The 26,175-nt window shown below is 38.7% G+C and overlaps 3 protein-coding genes across 3 annotated transcripts; all 3 read right to left on the bottom strand.

Moving 5' to 3' along the window:
* Nucleotides 1–5,609: 5,609 nt before the first annotated feature.
* LOC122666265 (probable aspartyl protease At4g16563) lies at nt 5,610–7,421 on the bottom strand. Its single transcript, XM_043862429.1, has 3 exons — nt 7,374–7,421; nt 7,263–7,326; nt 5,610–7,194 (listed from the first exon to the last, which is right to left on the bottom strand). Exon 3 carries the CDS (start codon nt 7,161–7,163, stop codon nt 5,676–5,678), a length of 1,488 nt encoding a protein of 495 aa, XP_043718364.1. The 5' UTR covers nt 7,164–7,194; nt 7,263–7,326; nt 7,374–7,421; the 3' UTR covers nt 5,610–5,675.
* A 7,527-nt stretch (nt 7,422–14,948) lies between these two features.
* Nucleotides 14,949–19,509, bottom strand: LOC122663861 (bifunctional adenosine 5'-phosphosulfate phosphorylase/adenylylsulfatase HINT4). Its single transcript, XM_043859516.1, has 6 exons — nt 19,390–19,509; nt 19,256–19,302; nt 17,773–17,849; nt 17,623–17,689; nt 15,442–15,519; nt 14,949–15,341 (listed from the first exon to the last, which is right to left on the bottom strand). Exons 1-6 carry the CDS (start codon nt 19,459–19,461, stop codon nt 15,245–15,247), a joined length of 438 nt encoding a protein of 145 aa, XP_043715451.1. The 5' UTR covers nt 19,462–19,509; the 3' UTR covers nt 14,949–15,244.
* A 3,694-nt stretch (nt 19,510–23,203) lies between these two features.
* LOC122663910 (SPX domain-containing protein 3-like) lies at nt 23,204–25,136 on the bottom strand. Its single transcript, XM_043859576.1, has 3 exons — nt 24,570–25,136; nt 23,846–24,011; nt 23,204–23,598 (listed from the first exon to the last, which is right to left on the bottom strand). Exons 1-3 carry the CDS (start codon nt 24,813–24,815, stop codon nt 23,222–23,224), a joined length of 789 nt encoding a protein of 262 aa, XP_043715511.1. The 5' UTR covers nt 24,816–25,136; the 3' UTR covers nt 23,204–23,221.
* Nucleotides 25,137–26,175: the final 1,039 nt, after the last annotated feature.

The following is a 26,175-nucleotide window of genomic DNA, read 5'->3' as shown; positions in this document are numbered from 1 at the left end:
ACTGCATCTTCTAATGCCAGAATTTTTTGAGATACTAACTCATTCACATTTCTCATTGGTATGCTTGGTTCTAAACCATTGTTTCTTGCTTGTGTGTGCATTGTGGACTCTACTAATTACTTGGGAACTACCCTGCATTAAATTTATTTGAACATGACTCCTGTTGCAGTTCTGAAAAGTGGCACAATGACTCAATTCAACAAAGCCTTGTCCCAACTATTTCAGGGTCTTTCATATGAAATTTGCTCTGCAAAAGGTTTCCCTCTAACTATGAACAAAACATAATCATTAAGTGATGAAGATCATGAACACATAACTCCTAGAATCACAGACATCTGAAAGAATATAATCAGGCCCTGATCAATTTGTTCACACCCAATATAAATTACTCGATAGGCAACAAGGCAGGGAGGGAAGAAATTTGAATTACAGAAGAATCCAAGAGGTTTTACTGTCAGAATGTTGGCAATGGATGTAATGGCCAGGGAGATCTTGATTGGTCAACTCAGATGATCTCACATGATATAAGGAACATGAGTTCCAGCTTTCAGAGCATCTAAGAATTGCATTGAAACCTCGGAATGCATGTACAGAATCACATACAATGGAGAATGCCACTTCATTTCTTTCTCCATTGGGGGTTTGGTGGTGGTCATTCTGCTGTACTGTACCAGACCCCCTCTTACCTTAAGAAGAAATGGGTCTATATCATTGATTTCTATAAAATTCAGTTTTTTTTTAATGGTAAAATAAAATTCTTCAAGGATATATGAGAAGTATTAATCTAAGGAAAATAGAAGAGTTCTTCTATATAATAGATTCCAGATGACTACTACCCTTCAGCTTGATTATTATCTCGGCGTTCCATTCATCGGAAAGCGTCTCTCTCAAGTCAACTGTCAAAATCTCTCGGAGTGTCCATGTAGAAGTTTATGGAGTAATTAAATTAGGCTTATTTAAGTTTAAATGCTAAGCAAATCTAGTACATGTGCATGCTTATTCCCTTTTTTTTTTGACAAGCATCTCTAGGTTACTTTTCAATCAAGTTGGAACTCTTGCAAATCAGGGTATATTTTACAGAGTAACCTTAAGGTTCCTTGTCCCAGATCCTATGTTTATGAATTATTTTTTATAAGGTTTATAATTTCTATGTTGTATAGATGGACTCATCAACATAGACATTAATAGAGGAACCTAGCTAGGATCTTTTACTTGTGGGTCTGCATTCAATATACAAGAAAAGGAGTCTTAAGGGTTTTCAATATCAAGAATTTATGTATTAGAACTCATGAGTGAATCGGCCACTATCAGTCTCAATTCCGAGTTTACTCACCAATTGAGTTGAAACTTGGATACATAAAATACCTGTTTCAGCTAAGTCATAAGGAGGGATCGGTGAATCAACTCGAATCAATCTTGACTGATACCTACCGAGAACCTTTTACCATAGGTGAAATTATTGTCATTAAAAGTGTAGTTTTGACCAAGTTTAGAGAGGAGTATCTATGTAGGCATCATTAAGCAAGTTTATTTGCCCTATGGCTGCTTAGTTGGTGCTTAGATTCAAAAGATAGCTTATCCATGTCACCCTTAACTTATGTGATAAGAACCTATCATATAATGTATTGATTCAATTCAACTTCAATGTTTGATAGATGGCCTGATTGAGTTTTCCTTTAAACCATGGTTAATGAGAGAATCCATTCACTGTAGGGTTTCAGATACGTGTGAAAGGATATCGAGAAGGGAAGGGATCATCGAGAAGGGAAGGGATCAACGACATGGTGAGACCCACATGGTGGATTCCATTTTTACGCCTGTGAGGCGTTTTCGTACGAGAACTGATCCCAACTCTAACGAGAGAAAGTATTTCGAAGGAACATACTAAAGCCCAAGATGATGTGGGTGGAATGTTGACCGTGTGGTGAAGGAAGGAAAACTTTCTCCTCCATAGGGAATCCTTATCCTTTAAATTTTGAATGACAATCACACGCAACTTGCAAGCTCCATCGTACAGAAATAAAAGCAAGGAAGCAAATAAAACAAACGGTATTAAGTATTTAAATATGGAAGAGGCCCAGCAAGCAAGCATTGATTGACCTTGCCTTCATAAATCGGCACGATAGCAAACATGAAAATATTTTCATGAATTGAGCTGAATGTACTGCCACTAAAAAAATAATATCTTTCTTCCAATGTTGTCGTTTCCATTGGACAACCCCACTCCAACTTCCTGCTAAGTGCAAATTAATGCCCATTGACTACATTTAAGGGTTTCAAATGGGTACTCGAGAAACGGCTTGCAAAAAACCGGAGTCGATCTATCTAATAATTTATTGGATCGATTTTGGATCTATCGATAAGTTATTAGACCGGTTTTAGAACTAGCGATTGTGTTATTGGTCTCCCAATAGTTTGAGATCCGATAGACTGATTAAGAACCTTTGAAATCGGAATCGATAGAACCGGAACAAATTCACATCCTAATTCTATATATTATATAATTCTTAAGACTTATATGTCATGAGAGCTAATGTCAAACCCTTTATTTTATTAGTTTTAAATTTTAACTAATACCTCTTGTCTCATATACAATTTTAATAAAGATTTTTTGACTGTTGATTTAAAGGTCCATTTGAGAATTCTAACTCAATAAGATTCTTTAAAATAATCATAATTTATGAGGGTAGTAGTATTCCTACTTTTTAATTGAATATAAAACAAGAGGTGCAATGGATTGGTTCTGTGATTTGAAGAAATAAATGATGGTTTGTTGCATATTTCATGTGATTGAAATTAGTGTCTTATTATAATATTATTGAATATATGTAGCATGTGTTAGGAATTTTTTTCTTTCTTATATTAGATTATTTGGAACCGTCCCACCCATTAGTTGATGGTAAAAGATCCCAGATTTGGAACCAATTAGTTTATTAGTCTGATTCTAGTCCTGACCTCCTTAGGGCCAGAACCAGACTAATAGCCCAGAACCGGATCAATTTACACCTTTAACTACATTGAGTGAAAAAAAAAAAAGATTGAAGGGTTTGTACTTTATGGGAGAGATATATATTGCCTGTATTAGTATCTCTCATGTCAAGTTAATAGCTGTTGTAAGTATAGAAGATCAAGAAAGAAATGTCTAAGACTCAAATGATAAAGAGTTGTCACCTAAATTAGGGTTTAGAACCTACATATAAAAGTATTGATTCCAATTCAAGTTGGTTCGACCGAAGATCGAGTGTGTCAAGTTATGGATAAAAAAATATTAAAAACCTCGGTCTACCGGATTAAACCAGACTTTTGTTTATTTTTATATGCCACTCAAATATGTCAAGCCATGCATATGCACCATGATATACTTTGCAAAAGTATACAATAAAATATAATAAAAGAACATAAAAAGGAAATAAAAAAGGAAATAGGGGACTCAAGTCTATCTAGCTGCACTACAATGCAAGGAGTAGTGTACATTAAAATAAATAAAAGACATGTTAAACACATGTTAAGATCTATAAAGTACTTGAAACACTATTCAGAGATGCATTATATTATAGAAATGGTCACTCTACTCATTCATTAAGCACGAGATTATATAATCGATCAATGGAAATAAAATATATTCAATGTCTCCACATCATACCACAATGATATAAAAGTTCAAAAACAGAAAGCCACATAAATAAAATATAGAAAGATTATTAAACTCCGTATGTTATATATGCTTGCCAAAATTACTTAAATATTCCTACGCACAAAACTTAGCCTAATATGAAAAGAAAAATTAAGGAAAATAATATTTAGATGACCTAACCTATCATGATACGATTACCATAAAGAAAATGGGAAAAAATATCAAGAAACATCAACATAATTATTAAAAAATTGTATGCGAAGGAAACCCTAATTTCTAATAATACATGCATGAAATCATAGAAATAAAATCCAAAAAAATTAGGATGATGAATGGATCATACGAGCCATGATAAACACAATAAAAACACATCTCATCATCAATATTAGACTACAATTATTAAGAAAAATTAATAAAATAAAACCCAATGAGACTGATACAAGTATCGACATCGATAGTGTGTGGATTAAAATCGTCTATAGTGCGGGCATCTTGAATGCTGTATCTTTCACGTGTCTAGCTCTCAGTCCACCACAAGATTAGGACATTGTAGAGGTTTTTCTTTTCGGGAATTAAGAACTTTTATTTACTTTTTAGGGAGAGAAGGGTGAGGTACCAGTTAGGAGATTCAAACTCAAGATTTCCTGGTGAACATGGGTATAAAGCATACCATGGCTCACCAATTGCCCTAGTCAACTGTTGATAGATTTTTGTTTGTTTTTTCTTGTCCGTAGTGAGTTATCTCGATGCACGAGAACGGGTAAGCAAGTTGCAATACTATTCGGCCAACTATCGGTCGGAACAATGGGGACTGTGAGGGCTGACGTGTACAATACGTGGAGCAAAGAGGCACGAACCCACGAGGAAAAGATGTCTAGAGGCACACGTACGGGTAATGGCAGACAGCTAAGCACTAAGCACTAAGCACACGAAAGGAGAGAGAACGACGTCACTTTCTCTATTCGGACTTTAGGAACTGCAAACAAGCTGACGTACACGAGTCAAGGTTTCACGGCGGCATTCTTCTAGACATTTTACCACGTGGATATTCCGCTTTTCGAAGCACAGCTCAGCACTCCAGAATCCCAGAATCACAACTCGCCAACTCGGACACTCGGTACCAGCGACATTACTTTCATGGCTTGATTAGCCGCTGGGCCGATCCGCTACTTTTTCAAGTCGGTTATCATGTGGCTGCAACGAGAGATATTCAGTCAAAATACCACTCGTTGATCCCAATTCCAATCATACATCGCTAATGTAGTAGGTAGCTTAACCCTCTCTGCACTGGCACACACCCAATCTTCCGGAGTGGAATCTCATCTTATGATTGCTTGGAGTATTAAGTAGTAAGGTATTTAACCAAAATAAAAAATAAAAAATAAAAAAATGAAGTATTAAGTAGAGGGTGTTTTATACATGGAAGCTAATAATGAAGGTGGGTCCACTTCACCAACTAAAGTTGAGTCTTTTGGATTAGCATATAAATCGACTAGGTTTAGGCGCACTAACTTGTGGCTATTATTCCAGAGCAAAGAAACATCCCAGGATTTCAGCCACAATTATCAAGATTCCGGAACCTAACATTTGAGTGGGTCATACACACCTACTCCCATGGAGGAGCACAGGGTCTCAGCATACAACATAAAATCAGGACCGTTGGATGTACCCATCTAGTTTCACTAAAAAAAATTGTCATAGACCATATGGTTCATTAACTTGCGATGATCTCATCGAATTTCACATCCAGCTGGCCATGGACGAAGATGTACAATGAACGGACGCCTAAGATTTTATTAAGTCGATTTAATCTGTTTTAATGAGGACACGTGTGCAGACCCATAATATACACAATCTTATCTTTTCTTTCTTACAACCCCATTACTTATAATTTATTTTCACAATTCACATATCTCAGACTCGGTGTATTCACAAGAACTCCACGTGAGGTCAAAACCCTTCGCTCGCTGGCCCCGCCCGCTTTCGACTTTTAAGTGTTAAAGTCAACCCCTTTGGCAAAGGTAGAGAGAACCAGCGTAGGTTAGCGTCCCCGGTTCAGACTATCCCAAAGGGTAGAGCATTGCTTCCGGGCGAACCCAACCCTACCCTTTTCCAAATCGTACATCACTTCGAAACCTTGCTGCTGGTAGTTCCCCAGCAAAGCCGCGGGCCCACCTGAATTCGCATCAATTCCACCGTTCATCAACATCAAACACCCCACCTTCCTCTTTTTACCCACTCCATCACCACCGTTGGTGAACCCATAGAAGTAATTCCTGGTCGGTAGAACAACAGTTGCGTTCCCTACGAAGTGCAGTGCCAACTTCGGCACCTTCGCAAACGCCGCCTTATTCACCGAGTCATCAATGTAATAACACGGACTGAGCCCCGTCTGGTCTTCTGTCTCTCTCGACCGCTTGTAAACCCGGCCGACTCGGTGGTCGAACTCTGCCACCACTGCTTCATACAGCTTCGCCGGTAGCATTGTAAATGTGGTGCCGGAATCCACCACCATCCCACCATCGCCTTTACTATTCACTCTCTTTAATATCTCCGGTGCCGGAATTCTACTCCCTCCGACTGAGACTGCTTCAAGCCCAACGCAGTAGAAGTATGGGTATTTGGGGTTGTCAAGCATTTTTGTATACTGAAAGTCACTTTCCCCATCGACAGATTGCTTCTTCTCTTCATCATTCAGAGAGTAACGGCCAAGAATTAATGGGCTAGGCCGATGAAATTTCTGCTCATTGAAGGAGTGAGAAACCAAACAGTAAGAGAACGAGCTACTGAGTTGGGGGGAGAGATTAGCTAGCTGTGCTGGCAAAGAGAGAGCGCCTCGGCCGAAACCAGCCACGCCGATTGGTTCTGCGAGTGCGGTGTGAGCACACCCGAAGGTGAAATTTTTGAGGCGAAGCGAAGGAGATGACATTGGTATCGATATACTGTCGCGGTATAGACGGGCAATGAAGCTGCCGTCGGCGTAAGCGTAGTAGAAAGGTGGGCAAGCGAAGGAAGAGCAATCCGAGGTTTCAATGGTCACGAGTGGGCAGCGAGAGATTGCACAGAGGTCAGAGGATGGGAGGGATGAGTGGACAGCGGAGCAAGAAGGGGAGTTACAGGGGACAAAAGCAGAGGAAGAGACGTTAGGAGGAGGAGTGGTGGCGGAGGTATCGTATTTGCCTTCGCAGAGTATGCATTCGAAAGGGGCGCAGGGGAACCAGACGAGGTCGCTACCCGTGTCCATGTAAAGGGAGATGGTTTGAGCTGGGTCAGAGCCGAGAGACAAGGTGAGGACGTAGTCGCTACCGGGAGCGAGAGGGAGAGAGATTTGGCGGCGTGGAAGATGGCCATGGTGGTGGTTGCGGAATCTGGTGGTGGACTGAACAGAGGAGGATTTGAGAAGGTGATGAGTATTGTTAAATTGGGTATTTACCAGAGAGTGACTCAGAGGAAGAACAATCTGTGAAGACGAAACAGAGAGAAATGGAATGGAGATACAAAAGAAGAGCAAGAACATAAAAGACGCCATGAATTCAAGAAATGAGTATGAAAGGCGAGGTTTTGATCGAGAAACAAGGAACAGAGAAAGAGGAGGGTTTTTGTTGGTTTTAATAGAGGTGGGTGGGTGAGACCTGAGAGGGGTCGAAGCTACTGGCTGAGGTTTTTATTGGCACTTGGAAAGGAAGGGAAAGGGTATGATTCAAAGGAAGCCATTAAATCACAATAATCATTCAGAAAGCTTAACTAATGGAGGAGTTGGAGCTTGGGAACATTTGTTTGGTGACGGTCAGACCCTGCGGAGTACAAGTTCATTTTATAAAGCAGGCTTCTCCACTATAGCGGTAGAGCCACCACTCTATGTAAGTATTCCTCCTATTCAAAAATTCATCACTTATCCAATGTAGAATTAAGGCTTGTCGACGGATGGAAATAACTTATATAGTTGGTCATTTGTACAGAACACGTGGGTAATTTGGTCCGAAAAAGTCCTAAAGAAGGCAGATATATTTTCAGCTTTGGCCTCACTCACGGCCTTTCGCTTGCCAGCTGTTTTAAAGACAAAGAAGACAACCACTCAAACACTGCCGCGTGGCTAAAGTTGTAGCCAAGTGGTGGGACCCACGGAGGTAGGTTGGTGAAGAGGGTGACGACATCTCTGTTTTTGGATTCGACTTAGATTCTCGTGAGAGCCAAAAAGTGGCACACCACACCACACCACACCACACCACACGGGCAACCACCAGAAAAACCATTGGTAGATTGTTTTGAGATTATTCTTGACACAGCTGTATCTCTAGAGGGATGAGGCAAAACTTGATGACGACGCCATCTCTGAATCTCTCTCTCTCTCTTTTTGGGGAGCTTCTGCGTCACTGCTTGTGTAGCAACAGGGGTATGGTATGGTATGCGAAAGCATGAAAAGGCATTGAGTGTTTGAATAGCGTCTGGGATTAACTAATCCAAAGGAGGGGGGAAAGAGGAAAGGTCACAGGGACCAGTGTGGGTGTGGGTGTCTCCCTTCTTGAGTCGTTTTCAGTCTTGTATGTGCCAGCTGCTTGGGATATTATTGTATATTCCATTTCCAAGCACCAAGCTACCAATGACCAAACCCTTAAACATAAAATAGCTCTACTTTTTTTTTGTTTTTTTCTCCCTTTTCGGATCTTTTTTTGTTTCCTAGTTAATGTGGTAGATCGAGAATAGGTGAATATGGCTTAAAGCTTTAAAGAGGTCCAAGACTGAGGCTGAACCAAATGTAATTGGAGTTGAAGCCATAGCGATAGGTGATAGCTCTATTACGCTCAAACTTTGTGGCTTGTAAGTTGTAAGGTTGTCAAATGATTGGTTTGGTCCAATTTCTATCAGTTTTTTTATTTTTATTTTTTATTTTTTATATATCAGATCAAACCAAAATCTGATCGATAAGGAGTCGGACTCTAAATTCTAAATCGAACCCGATTGTTATTGGTCCAGTTAGCTTCGATTTGAATCCTTGTCATTTAATTACTGGTTTGATAGTATAAAAATAGGCTTTTGTATTGGTTTTCTACCGTTTCGGGCTATTTGGTTGATCCAGACAGTTTGGATTTTTTATCGTTTCTAAAATGTCAGAACCTAAACCTAGCCAATAAGGAGTTTGATCCAATTCGGTTTGGTTTTTTGATTCGATCTGTTCGTTTTTTTTTTCAGTTCAGGCTCCATTTTGACACCTCAGGCTGTTGGGTAGGGTCTTTGGTATATCAAATTTCAGCCTTAACTGAGACTATACTCTACCATGTACAGTTTTAAAGCTCTACCTAAAAGAATGGAACTATTGAAAAAATGGTCGTGGTCAAAGGGAAATGGACTGCCAAAAATGTAGAGTAAAATTACTAAAATGTCAATATATGAAAACCTAGGAGTTTGACAGCTGGGGTTTTGAATGGTCTCTTGTGATCCAAAGACCATCACTAAGTCAAATCCCAATTAAATAAGGTTGGTGCTGGGCCCCATTCGATATAACAAATTGATTGAAGAGGCCCATAAAAGCCAAACATGGTTTAAGATTTGGACGAAATGATTGAGCCCATAATAGAGGTACTGTAGTGTACCCCACCCAACACCACAACAAACACAAAAAGAAAAAAAAAAAAGAAAAAAAAAAAAAAAGAGGGGAATTTTATATTCTCTTGGTCTGGTCTGGAAAAACTGCACCCTTGAGCAGCGAACAAACTAATGTAGACGAAATTGGTAATATATATTTTGAATGATGATGACAGAATACAGACAAGATTTAATAATAGTTGGGAAGGTTAGCAGCAATGGTCTTCCAATTTGGCCAACCATTCTCTTGTTGGAATTTGTCTTCTAAGTTCCAAGTTGAAGCCATTCGGGATTTTAATGGTCGGCCAATGGATTAAGACCCTCCACAGGATGATAGGATTTGTATTGGTTTCTTCAAATCATGTTGTTTTTACCTAAAGATGCTGAGGTTAGGACTTTAACATCATGTTTGGTAGGGATCACCGAAAGTGTTATTGGCCAATAATGGAGTCATAACAAAGAGAAACCCCAGTCTCAATCCGAGTACTTGTTTCAATCGCCAACTCAAGAGCCAGATTTGGACTAATCACCACTTCTAATATTGATTCTTATCTGGGTTATTTCATTTGAGGGCGGGCCTTGGTGCAACGGTAAGGTTGCTCCATTGTGACCAAGTGATCACGGGTTCGAGTCTGGAAACAGTCTCTGCGAAAGCAGGAGTAAGGCTGCGTACAATATGATCCTCCCCAGACCAAGCAGTGGCGGGTAGTCTTTGAGATTGATTCCATATGGCAGAACGTTTGGCATATTAATACAACCCCAACGATAAATTTTTTTTTCCCCTTCATGGAAGTTGTTGCTTAATAGGGTTCCTCGTTCTCAACAGCTGGGGCTATCATCTTGAGGAGCATTGTCCTTTATGCTCCAATTTGCTTTTTGATCCCCTCAAAAATCCAAACTTCCACCTCTCTTTCTCCCTTGGTACTTTTGAATTCCTGAACTACCCAAGCCTTATGCATCTCCTCCCAGTTCCTCTCCAACGCCATTAAACCATGACTACAAGGACCAGGAACTATGCCATGATCTGCTCCTTAATGGCCTGCAATCTGGCAAATGTCGACCCAAAAATCATTGCAAACATTACAAAATACCCAAAGTCCAGCAAACTTGATCGGTATGGACGGATTGATGACCACGGATGATGCAGAAGAGAGGATTTTGCAGCCTAAAAGGTGTTTCGACAGAAAACTGAAAGTAATGGGAGAGGAGAAGCTAATGGCCTTTCTCTCCTCTTGAGCTTTTGAAAACTCTCTAACTCTGTCTCTCTCTGCAACTTCTTCAGTTTGCTTCTGCTTCTGCTTCCGCATTCCTTTGCAGGATTAAAATGGAAGAGCCATCGGGCCTCTACCCTGAAACACAATAACCTCAATTTAGATCCACTTTAACTCCTCAGTCGAAAACACTCGCTTGCATTCCACGGCGAAATTCCAGCCCCCTAAAGCCACGCCCAACCTCTCGTCTCTGGGAGGGGGGGGGCCCTGGGACTTCCCGGTTGGGGAGGGGGGTGGGGGGGAGAGGAGAGGAGGAGAAAAAGCTTTTTGGTTGCAGAGAAGAGCCATTAAAGCTTATGATAATGTAAGACTAGAGCTGGAATAGGCTTAATCCCAGGCAAGATCAAATAGAAAAAACCTCTAGAGAACAAGAAAGAGAGCAATGGGATCCCAAGAGAACAATAGGATCTCAAAAATTGGTTGGAGAAGAATGATGAGATCTCAAAAAGATAACTAAAAGAAATAATCCCACCAAATTAATTACCTGTTGAAGCAGTAATGATCATGATGTAATAATCTTCAAGAAATCGATGTAACAACCTGTTGAAAAGAAATCCCAGCAGCTTGTATCACTCTTGAACTCGATTTGACTGAACTAGGGTTTGGAATCAAGAACCAATGGAAGGGGACGGGGGAATGTAATGGGCATCTCACTCTAGGCCTCTCACCTATACTATCTCAAGATTTCAACATTGCATAAAATTTTTTTCTATTCATTCAAATTCGTGTACAATGCTGGCTTCCCTTACAAACTTATATAGAAAACTCAAAAATAGACTTAGACACTAAAAAAGAAAGGCCAAACCCATCCTTAACTTATAGGATATCCTAAATTGACTAAGAAAGTGAAATCATAAAGAAAACAGACCCAAAATAGGACTCTAATTAAATTAATGAAGAAAATCCCTTTTTCTTACTTTCTACCCCTATTTAAATTAGGCTCATTAAATTGGCCAATTACAAAATAAACACATAGTATCAAAGGCACAATACATACATAACCCATCCCAAGGCTTATTTCCACTAAAATAAGCCCTCTAAGTGACTTATCTGCATCAGTGTGAGGGGTATTAATGGAAACCTATAGAATAAAATAAGAAATCAGTAGATCGTAAAAGGAGAAGAGAAGAGGAGCCATCTCCTACCTCGAGACAACACAAACCAATGTCAACAAGAGGAAAGAATTCGACTAGAACTCTCCGGCATGGCCTTGGACTCTCAGTTGAAGTATCGTAAGAGGGCTTCCTTGTAACTTCTCCAAGATCAAGTCGAACAAGCAACCAAAAGGGTTGTATGGAAAAAAACCCTGCAACTACCGGAGGTTGTAACAGGAAGAAGTTGCAGTTTTTTTATTCTCACTGTTTACGTGATCTTAGGGCTTGAGATTGAAGGTACTAGATCGCCTATGGATAGGAAATCAGTGCCCAGAATCGAGAGTGAAGGAGGTTAGGTCAGAGAGGATTGATAACAGGTGAATATAACCAAGAACATTCAAGACGAGGTCCCATGGTGTATGCTCTTCGCCAATTATATTGTTTTGGTGGATGAGACAAAAGAAGGGATTAACTCTAAGTTGGAGCTTTGGAGGTCAACCTTGGAAATAAGAGGCTTTAAGATTAGTAGAGCGAAGATGGAAAATATGAGGTGTAATTTTAGTCACACTGTGATGGATATTGATATGGTGCGAATTGAGGAAAGAGAGATACTACAAAAGTGACTATTTTAGATATCTGGGGTCAATCATAAATAAAGAAGGTGACATAAAGGATGATGTTTCATAGAGAATTAAAGTGGGATGGATGAAGTGGAGAGGTGTGTCCTGAGTGTTGTGTGACAGACGTATTCCTTTAAAGCTTAAATGAGAGTTCTATAGGACTGTTGTTCGATCGGCCATGATGTATGGGTCCGAATGTTGGGTAGTTAAGCAGTGTCATATTGACAAGCTTTGTGTAGAAGAGATGAGGATGCAAAGAAGGATGTGTGGAAAAACAAGGAAGGATAAAATACGGAATGAACATATAAGAGCAGACTTGGGAGTTGCGCCGATCAATGACAATCTCCGAGAGAGTCGTTTAAGGTGGTATGGTCACATTCTATGGAAACCTACGGATGCCCCTATATGGAGTGATATGATTCCGATTGAAGGAGATAAAAGAGCTAGGGGCAGACCTAAAATGACCATAGGAGAAGTGGTGAAGAAGGACATGCATAGCCTAGGTCTTGTTCTAAATATGACCTCGGACAGAGCCGACTGGGGGGCAAGGATCCATGTCGCGGGCACCATTTAGCTGAGCTTCTTCCGTTGTGCTGGGCCGTGCCTCTTTCCTCTTCATAACTTCTTTTTTTTTTTTTCTGGATCCATATAGCCGACCCCATTAAGTTGGGATAAGGCTGAGTTTGTTGTTGTTGTTGTTGGAGAAGAAAGATGGGAGTAGAGAATGATAGCCAAAGAGGGTATGGTTGTACACAGAAAAGCTACGGGAAGGAAGAAGAACAGGTCTCAGGACCTATTGCTCTTGTACCAGTCTGGTAACAATAAACAACTCAAATAAATTTAATTCATCAAATCCAACTGAAGATCGCTGCTTGCATATTGTTATATAGAAGCAAACAAGTCTTAATCCTAACCTGAAACTTAATTTGACTTTACTCTTAACTCAATGACTCCATCAGCTCGCCTACAAGAAAATTAAAAAAAAGCAAACTCAACTAATACTGATTCCTATCTAACAGCAACAACATACATCATTCAGCCTCTTTGTCATCATGCAACTCAGCCACTTAAGTGGCATGAGGAATACATGGGGATGGGGCGAAGGGTGGAGGACATGGGAGGGGTCTGCCGGAGAAGGATTGCAAGAGTAGGGTGTTCTGGAGGGGGATGCGATAGGGAAGGGCAGGGCAGGGCAGGGGATTATGGGCAATTTATGGATTTAGAATTATGAGGGGAGAAAGAGAGGTGAAAGTTTACTTTTGGGGGAGAATCAGAAAAGAAACATGGGGTAGGGGGGTTTCGGTAAATATAAGGCAAGTATAGGGGAGTGATAGAAAATTTCCCCAAAAAAAACATAAAATACAAGCAATGATGAATTTATGTGTTTTTTCTCTCTCTTATTTTTGAAAAATTATCTTTTCTTTTCCTTTCTTGCATTTCAAACATAGCTTGAGGTTGATGATGATGTAAATATTATGTTTATAAAGATGTTTTCAGAAGATGCCAACTGTTGTGTGGAGATGTGATAGATATACCAACTGGTGAGACAAATGGAATTTAGCCAAAAACAAGTTAAGGTTACAAGACAATACAAACAGATTAAACATTCATCTACTGCTAAAGATTTTCCACTATCAAATAAGAAGGTTATATAGAGGGTAAAAGTGTTAAACCAACAGAGAAACTCAAAGAGGAAAACCCCAAGAAAACTCAGAAACTATATCACACAGCCAAAAGGGAACACTTTTTCTTGTCCTAGAAATGATTTCTCTGTATGGCTTTGCATATTATCGCACCAACTTAAGACACCAGAAGTTATCCCTGTCTTGATGGCCCAAAGGGTAACACCAAACAATTAGGCAGATTATCCATTTATGAACACCTTATAAAGACACCCCCAACCACTTTCGCGAGAAAACCAGAATTAATCAGTCCTAATAAATAATCTCTAAATCCAATAGGAATGCAAAACAATTGATAAACCACTGAAGATCACGAAAGAAAAGGTTTCCAAATATGGAACAAGCTAGTAACATGTAGCGGGAGAAGTTTTGGTTTGGAATCAAGCTACAGTCCAATAAAAATGATGATGATAACTATAAAAGGACCTACCCAGTGCACGAGGCTCCTACCACTGCGGAGTCTGGGGAGGGTCATAGTGTATGCAGCCTTACCCCCTCTTTACGGAGAAGATGTTTCCAGAATATAATGGAATTTAATAGCATGATGCCTATAATGAAATTCAATATCATGATGCTTGATGAGCAATGTCGTGACGGTTCTTTGAAGAACCAAACAAAGAACCCAAGTACAACAAAATTTGCAGTTTTATATGGCAATCCAAACAAAATCATACAGCATTACATATAAACTGAAGCACAAGATAGCAATTTGATGGATCTCAACATTGGAAAAAAAAGGGATAATCATGGTGAACAATTTATATGATTAGGTGATACAAACAATCTTTTGTACTGCCTCTTTAGGAAAGATATAATAAATGGTCCAAATAAAATGTCCACAGATCAGATGTTCCACATAAAGCAACCAATTTTTGACCTACAGATTCTTACTTGAGCCTATCTTCATAAGGGTCAGAGAAACCAAGCTCATGTGCTCAGTAACTCTGAATAAAAATATAAAGAAGGGCAATAATAGCTGGTCCTGAGCAAGGCTAACCTGAACTGAGGATGGTGACAAAAAGTAGAGATATTCTGTTCCATGATCAGATTGCAAGGTGACAGGCTGCCCAAGTAGATGCCAATGCAACCATAAGAAGACAAACATCGACAGAAAGTCTGGATTTGCCTGATATGAGGACCTCATATTTAGTAAAAGCCAAAATTTCAAGGTTTCACGGTCAAAGCTCAAATACTGAGTTTCTTTATGCCAACTAATTGATGCCTGGATAATTAGCACAAGCAACTGTTTCCAAGAATCAGGTCAAAAGACTCAAAACAAACTCACAATTTGAATGTGGGTAAAGTCCAGTTTTATGCCTACACAAGCTACAGAAGCACCGTCACACTATCATATTTACAACTAGTTAGATGCTTTTGGCTTTAGCTTCTCCAGCAACTTCTCAGCCTCGATGAATCCACCAAAGGGTCCTAGAGAAGTGTACTTTATAGATTTCCATCTGTTCACGATCTTTAAGAGTTAATAGTTAACACAGATAGATATACATAAATTTTATATCGAATTTGGGTCATCCAAAAACAAGAAACCAAAATGCTTACCCGGGTATGAAGGGAAGTGCTAAACAATGGAGATGGAGGTGGTTAACACTATTAAATGGAGGCTGATGAAAGCCAAATCTGCGGAAGGTAAAGAAAGCTTAGAAACACAGGTAACATGGGTGAAGCTCACCAGAAATAGACAACAAAGATCCCTGGATTTTTTTATTATATTTATAGTAATACATATATGTCATGTTCTAACCACAAATGTGCAACTGGTTTCTGTTAATTTATGGTTCATTAGTAACTATTCTTGGGTAAAAGGCCAATAGAATCATCACATCTAAACTAAGGACCATATTAAGTCTTCTATAGGTTACTGCTTACGACGAGAATCACCAGTAGCCGGATATTTCCATAGTTAACCAAAGATGTGGCCACCCAAATCCTTGTCCAGTCAAACATCTCCACTACCATTTCTCCTTCCTCCAAGAACTTTGCTCAAGATTATACTGGATATGTAATCAGTGTTTTGCAATAGGAGAGTTGGAAATTGACGCGGGGAAAGAAAGGTAGGAAATGGAAATGTAATAGGTTCAACCAGAGTTAAATGTCCATATTTTTCATCTCCTGATTCCAGACATCCATAGTTGTTCTGTTGCAGATCTTCTGAAATCTGCTTCATTCTCACATAGTAATGAAATTTCACTCACCCAGAGAATTGTGTTCATAATCGTTATCCAGCTGGTCCAGCCTCAACAGAACTTAAAGGGCCATTGAAAGTTGGAATCACGAAAGTCTCTGATTTTCTTTCAGTGAAGGAAGACATTCTATTATCAGATTGAAGTCATGTCCCGGGATATATAATTTGATATTTATATGGTAAGGTCAGTGCAGAAAAAGGACCGAAAACTTGACGCAGACAAGCACAGAGAAGTTTTCAAAGAAACCCACCGATGTTTTTAATGGAAATCCGAAAATTCAATTTGAGCACTCACATATGACCTCTCTCTATATACAGGGTGACTCGATATCTACAGATAGTAGAACTTGAAATAAGTAGATGAGATGCTTTGTACTAAACAGCATTCCTACTCACAAGTCACACCAAAAATGACTCTCATTTGACTTTTTATGACTTGAAAAACCTAATTTCATAGACTAGACATGAAAAAAAAAAAGGAAAATCATAAAAGTGACCGAAAAATTTAATCCCCATGTCCTATAAATCACTTTGATCTCATGCTGTGCATCTACGACACTGCAATTGACGGGGGATAGGTAGCATGAACCCTAGGTTCAGAATTACACACCCGTGTAACAAGACACAAGTAAACCCCAAAATAGAATTTATGTCAACAGTAGGGTCAAAGTCAACATTTTCTGATGAAGGTCAGATTTTGACCAGGGTTCACAAACCAATAGACTAACCATACTCTATAATACCGCAGGGTTTTAATGGTTGGATTGAAGTCACAAGGCAAAGAACCAAATCTGGAAACACAAGGGGACAGATTTGGGAAAATTTTCACCCTGGCAGATCAGAGCTTCTGATCTGATCTGCCTGAAACTCAAGTCAAGGGGCTCTTCTACAAGCCTTTAAATAAAACTGAGTAAAAACTGAGTATCCCACAAGGAAAACTGAAAGACAGTTGTACATCTAATAGGAATAAAAATTAAAAACCAAAATAGGACTCTCCAATGTGGGGGAGTCCTATTACAACTTAAACTATTAACTAAAAGCTAATAAAAGAACTTCGAAAGCAAATAACTAGCTAGCCCACGGTTTTGGCTGGTGGACCCAGCTGACATTCACTTAAACAGGCTACTAAGGCCTGTTTCCCTTTATGTTCCTTGTGGGAGTATGTTTTAAACTTCCCTGCATGCTGACTACTTTCGCCTAAACCTCTGATCCAATTAATAAAGGGGAGGGGGGGGGGGGTATGAGATGAAGCAGGAACAGCCACCCAGAAAATGTACAAAGGAACTACCAAAGCACCTACCTTCAACTCAAAGAGTGCAGTAATGGGAATCTCATTTGCTGTTGGTTTAGCAACATTGATTTACAAATCCTTCAACAAAACAAGCTATGGGCCTTTGCTCATACTACACTCACAGGACACAATTTGCAACAACAACACATCAAATCAATCCTACTTAGTGAATGGAAACAATAGTATCCAAGAAACGCATTTGCACCCAATAAAGGAAAATATATATATTCTCTTGAAAATATAATACCGGTACTGCTTGGAGTCTGGTGCATCTCTGTGTAGTAGAATTTGTCCCACGTCCAACATATGGCTCACTAGGGAGGAAATACAAATTGGAGATTAAGTGGAAGAAAGTTAATAGACTAATGGTACAGATTCATTATATTCAAAACAGTACCCAATTGATAATCGTCCATTCTCCTTTGGAGGTCTTTGACTGTTGAAATATGCTCCACAGGAATGACCAGGTAATGCCTATTAGTTTATAAAAGTAGAAATGATCAAGCTAAGGAAAGAAACTTTTCACTTGCTTACATAAACAACAAGGATAAACATAAAAAAAAAAGCAATTACCATGCAATATCTATATCATACAGTAAATGATGAGATAAACCAAAAGCTCTATGTCGTATCATGTTTTCTAACCCAGTGAAGAGTAATAAAGTATATGATTTACAGTATTTAGAGGAAGGCAAATCCAAGAGTTTTCAATTTACTTGCATGAGACTGTAGCAAAAGCAGTTCTGGATTTGGCACAGGCACATGAAAAATCCAGCGAACAGCTTGATGCTCACTATATAGTGTAAAAACAAATATACATTTTTCATTTCTAGATTTGTAAGCAGAGTCTCAAGTTGTATGATACATATAAATGAAAACTGTAAACTGTAAAAACACTATAGGCACAGAAGAAGGATTAAATACTACCAAAGCCTTGTTGGTGGAAGGAGATTATAAGGTCCCTAAGTGGGACAAACATCTTGGAACAAGAACCCAATGCTATAGATTATTCATAGGGAAAACTAAATACAACTATATGAGAGATTCTAAATCAGTTTATTATAGCTTTAGAAAGAAAGGACTTCAGCAAACAAGACATGTTTGTCAAATGCTTAGGGCATGGGCTGAAGCTCTCAACTTGCCAAAACTGTGAACTATAATTATCAAAAGCATGAAGGCTGTGCTTCATGAGTATTTCCCTTTTCTTTTTTTTTTTTTTATAAAGAGTAAGAAGATAAATATACAAGTTATATTACTCACATAGATAATTAAAATTCATAAGATGAAGAACAAATATGTAGAAAAAAAAAGAAAAGAAAGAAATACTCTAATAGGCGGTTCAAAATTTCAAGACACTTATTATTTTTTTTCCAAGGATTAAATTCGAAATTAAGGTAAGGATTAACAAATATGAAAATAAGGGTTTCTGTTCGTAAAATTTGTGAAAAATGTCGACTGATACATAGGTAGGGACGAATTCTAGTAATTTGTTCCAACCCAGATGAAGAACAAATATGTAGGAAAAAAAAAAAAAGAAAAGAAATAATAGGATTATATCCATCAAACTTGTGTTGGAGATAGAGATAGTCAATACGCTCTATTTGGATAAATAATATACTCAACCGCCAAAGTGACTAAAACTCCAAAGAAATCCGAACTGATCCCAGATAAAGATGTGGATTTAATCAATTCTAATTGACCATAAACATTTTAAGAAATAAAAGCATGGTTGGTCGTTTGAACGGTATGGTAGAGAATCTGTTTCTGTTCTAATGTTTATCAAAGATATCGAATTTTGCCCCATAAACAAACACATATTATAGAAATGAACGCTCCATAACAATTAGAAGTATTAGAAGATCAAAGGGTTAGATTGTTACCTGAATGCGGAAGGATTGATATCTTGAAAGGCTACGACCTTCTCATCCTACACGAAATGCAAGTAATTTAAGACTTATTACTTCAACAACGCGAGGAAAGGAAATGGAGAAGAGAAGGATCCTTAGTAACAGACGGAGTGAAGGAGTTGCGTAGAGGTGGAGGAACGAGCGATCTGACAGAACAAACATGGCCCCGCTCCCGCCATTACCTTGCCCCGAACGACTTTTCTGTCCAAGTGTCTTCCCCTCAGTCGACCCGATTAATAACCATTGAAACAAAAGTCGCGACTCGCAGCCTGACAGCAAGATCAAACCTATCGATTTGGGGGAAAAAAATATCTGAAGAGCAGTGTAGTCCCTACGCCCAGACACAAGGTGGGGCAAAATGACCACCCTGTCCCCCTGAAAAACGAAAATTCTGCCTCTGTTGATACTTTTGCATGGACTCCTATTGGCCCCAACGCCATGCTGCTGGACAGAGAATACGTTATGTCAAAGGCTAGGTTTGATCTTCCTATTGCAATTTTTGGGCATTTCATTGAGGGGGCCCCATATTGACAATTTCTCCCCTATTTTCTGATCTTGTGAGTTCTGTGTGGATCTCATATGGATGATAACATTCTCCAGGCCCTTGTTGGTGTAACTTGTAGGTTTCTTACACTGGCATCGTGGGACATTGTTGAGTCTTCGAAAATTGGCACTTGTACATACTTAGCAGCCGCATTTCATAATAGAATCATATTATGTCAACATGGCAACATAAGGAGATTAATACGTTTTTATGTGCATGAGGTGGAGTTAGCGCAAGACTATGTAACTCGTGCGATTAGCTATAGAAGGAGTTATTTTAGGAGTTATTAGGGGTGTTGTTCTCTGTGCCATAGCGCAGGCTGTGCCCAGGCACATGGGTGTGGGTGCAATGACCACCCTGCCCCCCTGAGTGGCAGGCACCTGCACTGCAGCACAGAAAACATTCTCCCGAGTTATTATTAGTGGGTTAAGGGGTTATGTAACTTATAAATAGTGCGAATGTGGGTAGTATGAGTTGTAATCTAGTGTGAAAGCAGGTAGTAGGAGTTGTAATCCAGTGTAACTTGTTTAAGCCTATTAAATAGGTGTACTATGGAATGATAAGTACAACTTTGAATGATGAAAGATTCCTATAATTTCTATTTGGAGAACGAGGTCAGGCTTTCTCAGTAAAGCCAAAGACGCTAAGTTTCGTCCGTAAAGCTATTTTCCCTATTTATCTCGTTTCTCCTTTACTCTAGTTTCTCTCCTCCTCTCGTGCATGCATCATATGGTATCAAAGCAAGGCATGAGGACTCTCGCATTATCCAAGTTTTCATGTCTCCTTATTGAAGAAGTTGATTAGTAGTTGCTACCCTATTCAAGGCAACCTCCCAGTAGCACACAATGACAAGGAAAATTTGCATCCTAAGCCACAAGCAAATGGACACAATCTAGGAAGATGTCGAAATGAGTTCCAGATTGTGGTCTTGGGGACAAGACTGATTTTTAGGGGGATGAAATTTGTTACATGCATGAGCTGGAATAAGAGCAAGATTATGTAACTCATATGGTTAGCTATAGAAGGACTTATTCTAGGAGTTATTATTAGTGGGTTATGAAGTTAGGCTTGCCTAACAAATTGTGTGAACTTGGATAGTAGGAGTTTGTAATCTAGTGTGAAAGTGGGGTTGAGTGCACTTGATTAAAAACTCATATCAAAATAAACCTTTTCCACATCATTCTTTCTCATAAAAGGGAAGGGGGGAAGCACTCGATATCATATCAAAATTGAAGTCAAATTTTCTTCTTAAAATAACATAATATTAGTGATCCTTAGGCAAAAAAAAATGCTCCTACTATCCAAGTTTCACACTAGATTACAAGCTCCTACTAAATAAGAGGTTGAGTTGAGTGCACTTGATTACTTATTCCATCACTATCTTTCCCCCCGGTTTGTAGGTATCATTAGGGTACTTCTGTATCATTGTGAAAACTATCTCAAATCATAGTATATTTACACAATTGTCCCCCAAATGCTTTATCGGGAGTCACAATCCTAAACATATTTAAGGGACAGGGTTATTTGAGCAAGCAGCATAGAGAAATCCACCTATGAGGTACGGTAAAATGGCATCGTACATTGGAGAGCAGCAAGGACATTTCATGTGTGTGTGTGTGTGTGAGCGTGAGAGAGAGAGAGAGATGCTGGTGTACCCTACAACAACAGCTCAAACAACTTTTTCCCTATATTTAATACATTTTTTATGGTTGCAAGATGTAGATGATCCTCCATCACAAAGAAGATAGAATCGTCATTGTAGATGTTGACGCAGTAACTGAGGATCGTTTAGGTCTAAGTTAACTATGGCAGAAAAAAATCTGAAGGATCACTAATATTTATGTTATTTTAAGAAGAAAATTTGACTTCAATTTTGATATGATATCGAGTGCTTCCACCCTTCCTTTTTATGAGAAAGAATGATGTGGAAAAGGTTTATTTTGAACAAAAGATCAAAATAACCACTGAAAAATTTTAACGATATAAGCTAAGCATAACCATGTTAAACTTACAGGATTGAGTTCTCTGTTAGGCCGCATAGCGTACACTAGAGCCTTACTGTGTCTCTCTCTCTCTTTCCAAGGATTGCTGCACTACTTAACCATGTTGAATAGGTGGTCTTCTATTTGAGCCACATGGAAGTATGACATGTCCACGTCAATGAGAGACCAATCATATGTCAAATTTTATGGTCCATTTCAATTGTATGACCATTCACACTTTGTACTTTCACCACTGTATCACCAAATAACTGATGATGAATTATTTTCAAAATATTATTGTTTCAAAATTTTAATTTATTATTGTACTATGTTGAAAAATGTTTTTATACTATATATTTTCATGAGTAGAGGGTGACATGGGTCGTGGGAACCTCCCATTTTTATTTACAAGCTAACTAAGCAGCCAAAAGGCTGCAACATGCAAAACCCTTTGTACAAAGTTGGTTAAGTTGGCTACCCATAGAATGAACATACTTAAATTTATTTAAGCATAAAATCATATTTTCTTCTTTTTTGTTTTTTTTTTGATTAACTAGCGAGGGGGTGTTTGTATTATTCTCAAAAGTTATTTAATGCAATGATAAAAACGGTTTTCGAAAAATTAAAAGTTATTTAGTGCAACATTTAATGCAATTTTTATATGAAATGATAGGATTTACTCTCATTGAAAAAAAAAACATGTTATACTGAAATGGCGAAAAAATAAGGTTAAAATCTTCTTGTAAGTTGTAACAACCTTAGTTACAACAAGATTTTCCTTTTTTAAAAATATAATCCAAACTTCACAAAATAATTATTTTTGCAAGAACTGTGGTCTTCTATTGTTTATAATGTTCCTGTGTGTACATACATCCATTTTCTCTAATTATGTATGTAATAAAGCATTTCTATGTCAACAGAATTACAATTAAGCGGAAAGTTTAAAAAAAAAAAAAACAAAAAAAAAACGCAAAAGGTTTTACGGACGTTCCTATCCATAGAGTATCTATGAGTGACCCCCACCTACTTGTGCCATGTGGATTGGTGATGTGGCAATCTTGACCATTCGATATCTAGAGAATGGTCTGAATTGGTCACTTCCAAATTTCATACTATATTTAATCATATACTTTCCTATTTATTGTCATACACCTTCTCGGTAGTCTAAGCATTGTCATGTACCCTATTAGTAAATCTTAAATTTTTGAAAGCTTTATTTTGTCACTATGCTAATTCTATTTGAGCTGAAACTTAACATGTGAGTAGAAGACCTATGGGTCTGCTTCTCTACAAAATTTTAGTCTCCGTCAGACTTGCTACGTGGTACAAGTAGGTGAGCCGTCCATAGATACCCTATTGACATGCCTTCCATAAAAGCTGCCCTAAAAAAATGGCAGTTTGATACCTCCTCGATTAGGGAATGGGAATAGGAGACTGAACTTGCAAGGACTGAATGAGATCAGAGTCAGTCAAGTTGAGAGGAGGAAGAGAAAACTCGCTGTAAGTAGAGCTTCCTCTTCTCATCTCTTGCATAGTCACTAAAGCAGCAACTGTATTCCTGAAAATGCTCTGTTCTGCTACCAATGTTGCTTCTCTTTCTCCTCTTTGCGCTCTTATCTCTCCTTCCTCTTCAGCAGGGAACACATCATCTATGGTGTTCTCACACTCCTTAACAAGCTTTGAAACAAGATCGGTCGTAAAGAAAGGTTGGCTCAACACCTTCTGGATGAAGGGCAAGCGCAGCAAACCTCCAGTCCTCTTGTCATACTTCTTTAGGATCTTAGCCAATCCTGCAACATTCATTTTTCTTGATTATTCTTGAAAGTTCATAAGCAATTTGAACTACTGTTAATTAAAAATTTTGTTAAGGGCTGTTAAGACATTCCAAGGAGATCCACAGGCGAAAATTTGACCTTTTTCAACAATTCAAAAGCATGAACAGCCTTCTCATCTAGGTATGAAAGATCTCATGGATGGAACCCATAGGAATGGTGGGTTCATCACTTCTTAAGTGACAGGTTTGAGCCTATTAAGTACCTGTGTAATTGATGTTGCTGTAGTTCTCCAAAAGCACCATTTCACCATGGAAATTGACAATATCTTTTCTGGTTTTTCCCATCTCTTCTTTATAATCCACCTCTGAAGGCTGGGTACCATTTGGTCCCCATGTAGCAATCACCTTCTGGATCCTCTGTTGTAACTCCTATACATAAAAGGAATCACCATTAATTCAACAATATGTCACTCTTTTAATTTCCCCCATTTCTTGTATAGTGATGGAAGGAAAAATAAGGGACTTTTCAAGAGATGGGCAGTAGTACTAGTTGCAGGAACATCATGCTTTGTTAGAGCTTTTATGGTTTGAAGAAAATTATGAGGAATGTTTAGGTAAAACTAATCTCTCTCTAAGTTAATTGGGCAAATGTGAGACTGAGGGCAAAGATAAGAGTCCCTATATACATTACTAAATTACTTCCAAGTTTCAATAGGAGAGGATTAATGAGGCTACTCAAGTCAATACAAGCAAAAATGGTTGTGTACAGTGATGGAATCTATCTACCATGTAACCAGGCATTTCACAGTATTGGTTTCTGGTTCTACTGAAAACATCCTCCAAATAACCCACATTAATTCGGGCCGGGGTTGGTTTGACTCAAGCGCGAACCAAACCGACCCAATGTTACTTTCTCCGGCTTAAAATAACTTAAATGGAAACCTCTAATAGACAAACTGAAACTAAAGAAAACACAGCAACACTGACCTTATGGCGGATTATGAAGTCCTCTTCTTGTTCAATGAAGAAGGAATTAAACTTATCGATCTCAGCATTCAACAAATAGATAAAACCCAATTCAGCCTTCCTATACTCCCGCGATCCCTCGGACGGCAAAGGCGCAGATGAGATAAGCCGGACAAGTTTCTTTAAATCCTTGTAAGCCAGGAACTTGTCTTGCCACTCCGGCAAAGTCTCCTGAATTTGATGTTTCAGTCTCTTCCCGAATTTCATGACTTGAATTTACTCAAACTCTTAAACACAGAAATAAAAAGCATGGAAACAAGATCTGATAGTAAGGCAAGAAGAAAGGAAGATAAGAGAGGGTTTTATTAGTGAAAAAAGCAGAATTAGAATATTTGTGAGCATATGCTAAGCGTGACGAGTGAGGGAGGTGCTGGGGGTGGGTGGAAAACCTGGAAGACACGTTGAAGTAAAAGCATTCTCAAGGATATTCGGTTCTTTGTTCTCACTAAGGCAGACCGTATTCCCAACGACTTTGCTAGTTCTTAAATGGTGATTGGTGAGTTAAGGGAAATGGGAAGGAATGATTCCAGAGAATCTCCTTGGAATCTACCATCTATAGAAATGGCTCATTTAGTCTTGCCTAGGTTTGAATCGTTTGACGTGGAAAGTGCAATCGGTACTGTAAGAGTATATGCATGTAAGAAACCTAGGAGATGCTTTTCAACAATGAACTGGGGTCCACCCAGTCATTGATCAGGGCCGTTTGTGAGAATGTTATTATCTTGGACGGTCAGGATTTGTTCTAATTTGGATTTCGTGACTGGGGTTGGTTTGACTTTTCGCCTAAAACATTTAAAAAGGTTTAAACAGTCTTGTGACTCGTGAGTTTGAAAGGGGGAACGGGTGGGCCAGAGAAGAATATGGTGCTTAAAGAGTTAAAGGTCTTCGGTAAGGATTAGGAGACAAGGTTGAAGGGATATCTTAGAATCATACAGTTAAAATATTTGAAAGAAATGATAAAAATCACATAAAGATCTAGAAACTAAAGAAAATTTGCAGCAAACCTGGCTAACCATCCAATGAAAACCCTTGGCGTCCAAAACCAAATTTGATGGGATCTCAAAGACCTGAAGAGTCAGCGAAAGGAAGCAACAGGAACCGTTCTTGTAGCCAAACCACCAAAAATTGATCTTAGGTTACAGAAATAACCATAACTGAGTTTGTTTATTTGAATGTCGTTATCTTGTACTTCTCCATAAGAAAAATCATATTTGACCTGTCTGTGGTTAGGTAAAGCAAATGCAATACAGAATAGGGAGCTGAGATCTTCGGTCTAAAACCATGCTGATGGCTTGATGAATTGAAACATAACCATCCGATCTGAATGGTCCCACCCCTCAAAACCAAAAAAGAGCTTTGAAAGTTATCCACAGGCCACAGGAATGGAGAAACTCAAAGCAGGTACATTCTCCTTTTTCTTTGGCTATTCCCAATTTTTTTTTTCTTATGGAGACGGTAGATTCTTCATATTTCTTTACACCATCAAATGAAAGATCTTATATCAGCATATGGTACAGTAATCAGATGGATTTTAGTAACAACAGATCCACAAGTTGTAAACCAACAT

This window comes from Telopea speciosissima, chromosome 6 (genome assembly GCF_018873765.1).
Source record: "Telopea speciosissima isolate NSW1024214 ecotype Mountain lineage chromosome 6, Tspe_v1, whole genome shotgun sequence".
In the NCBI taxonomy this organism is placed as follows: domain Eukaryota; kingdom Viridiplantae; phylum Streptophyta; class Magnoliopsida; order Proteales; family Proteaceae; genus Telopea; species Telopea speciosissima.
Note: the sequence above shows the minus strand (reverse complement) of the source record. Positions and strands in the feature narration are given on the sequence as shown.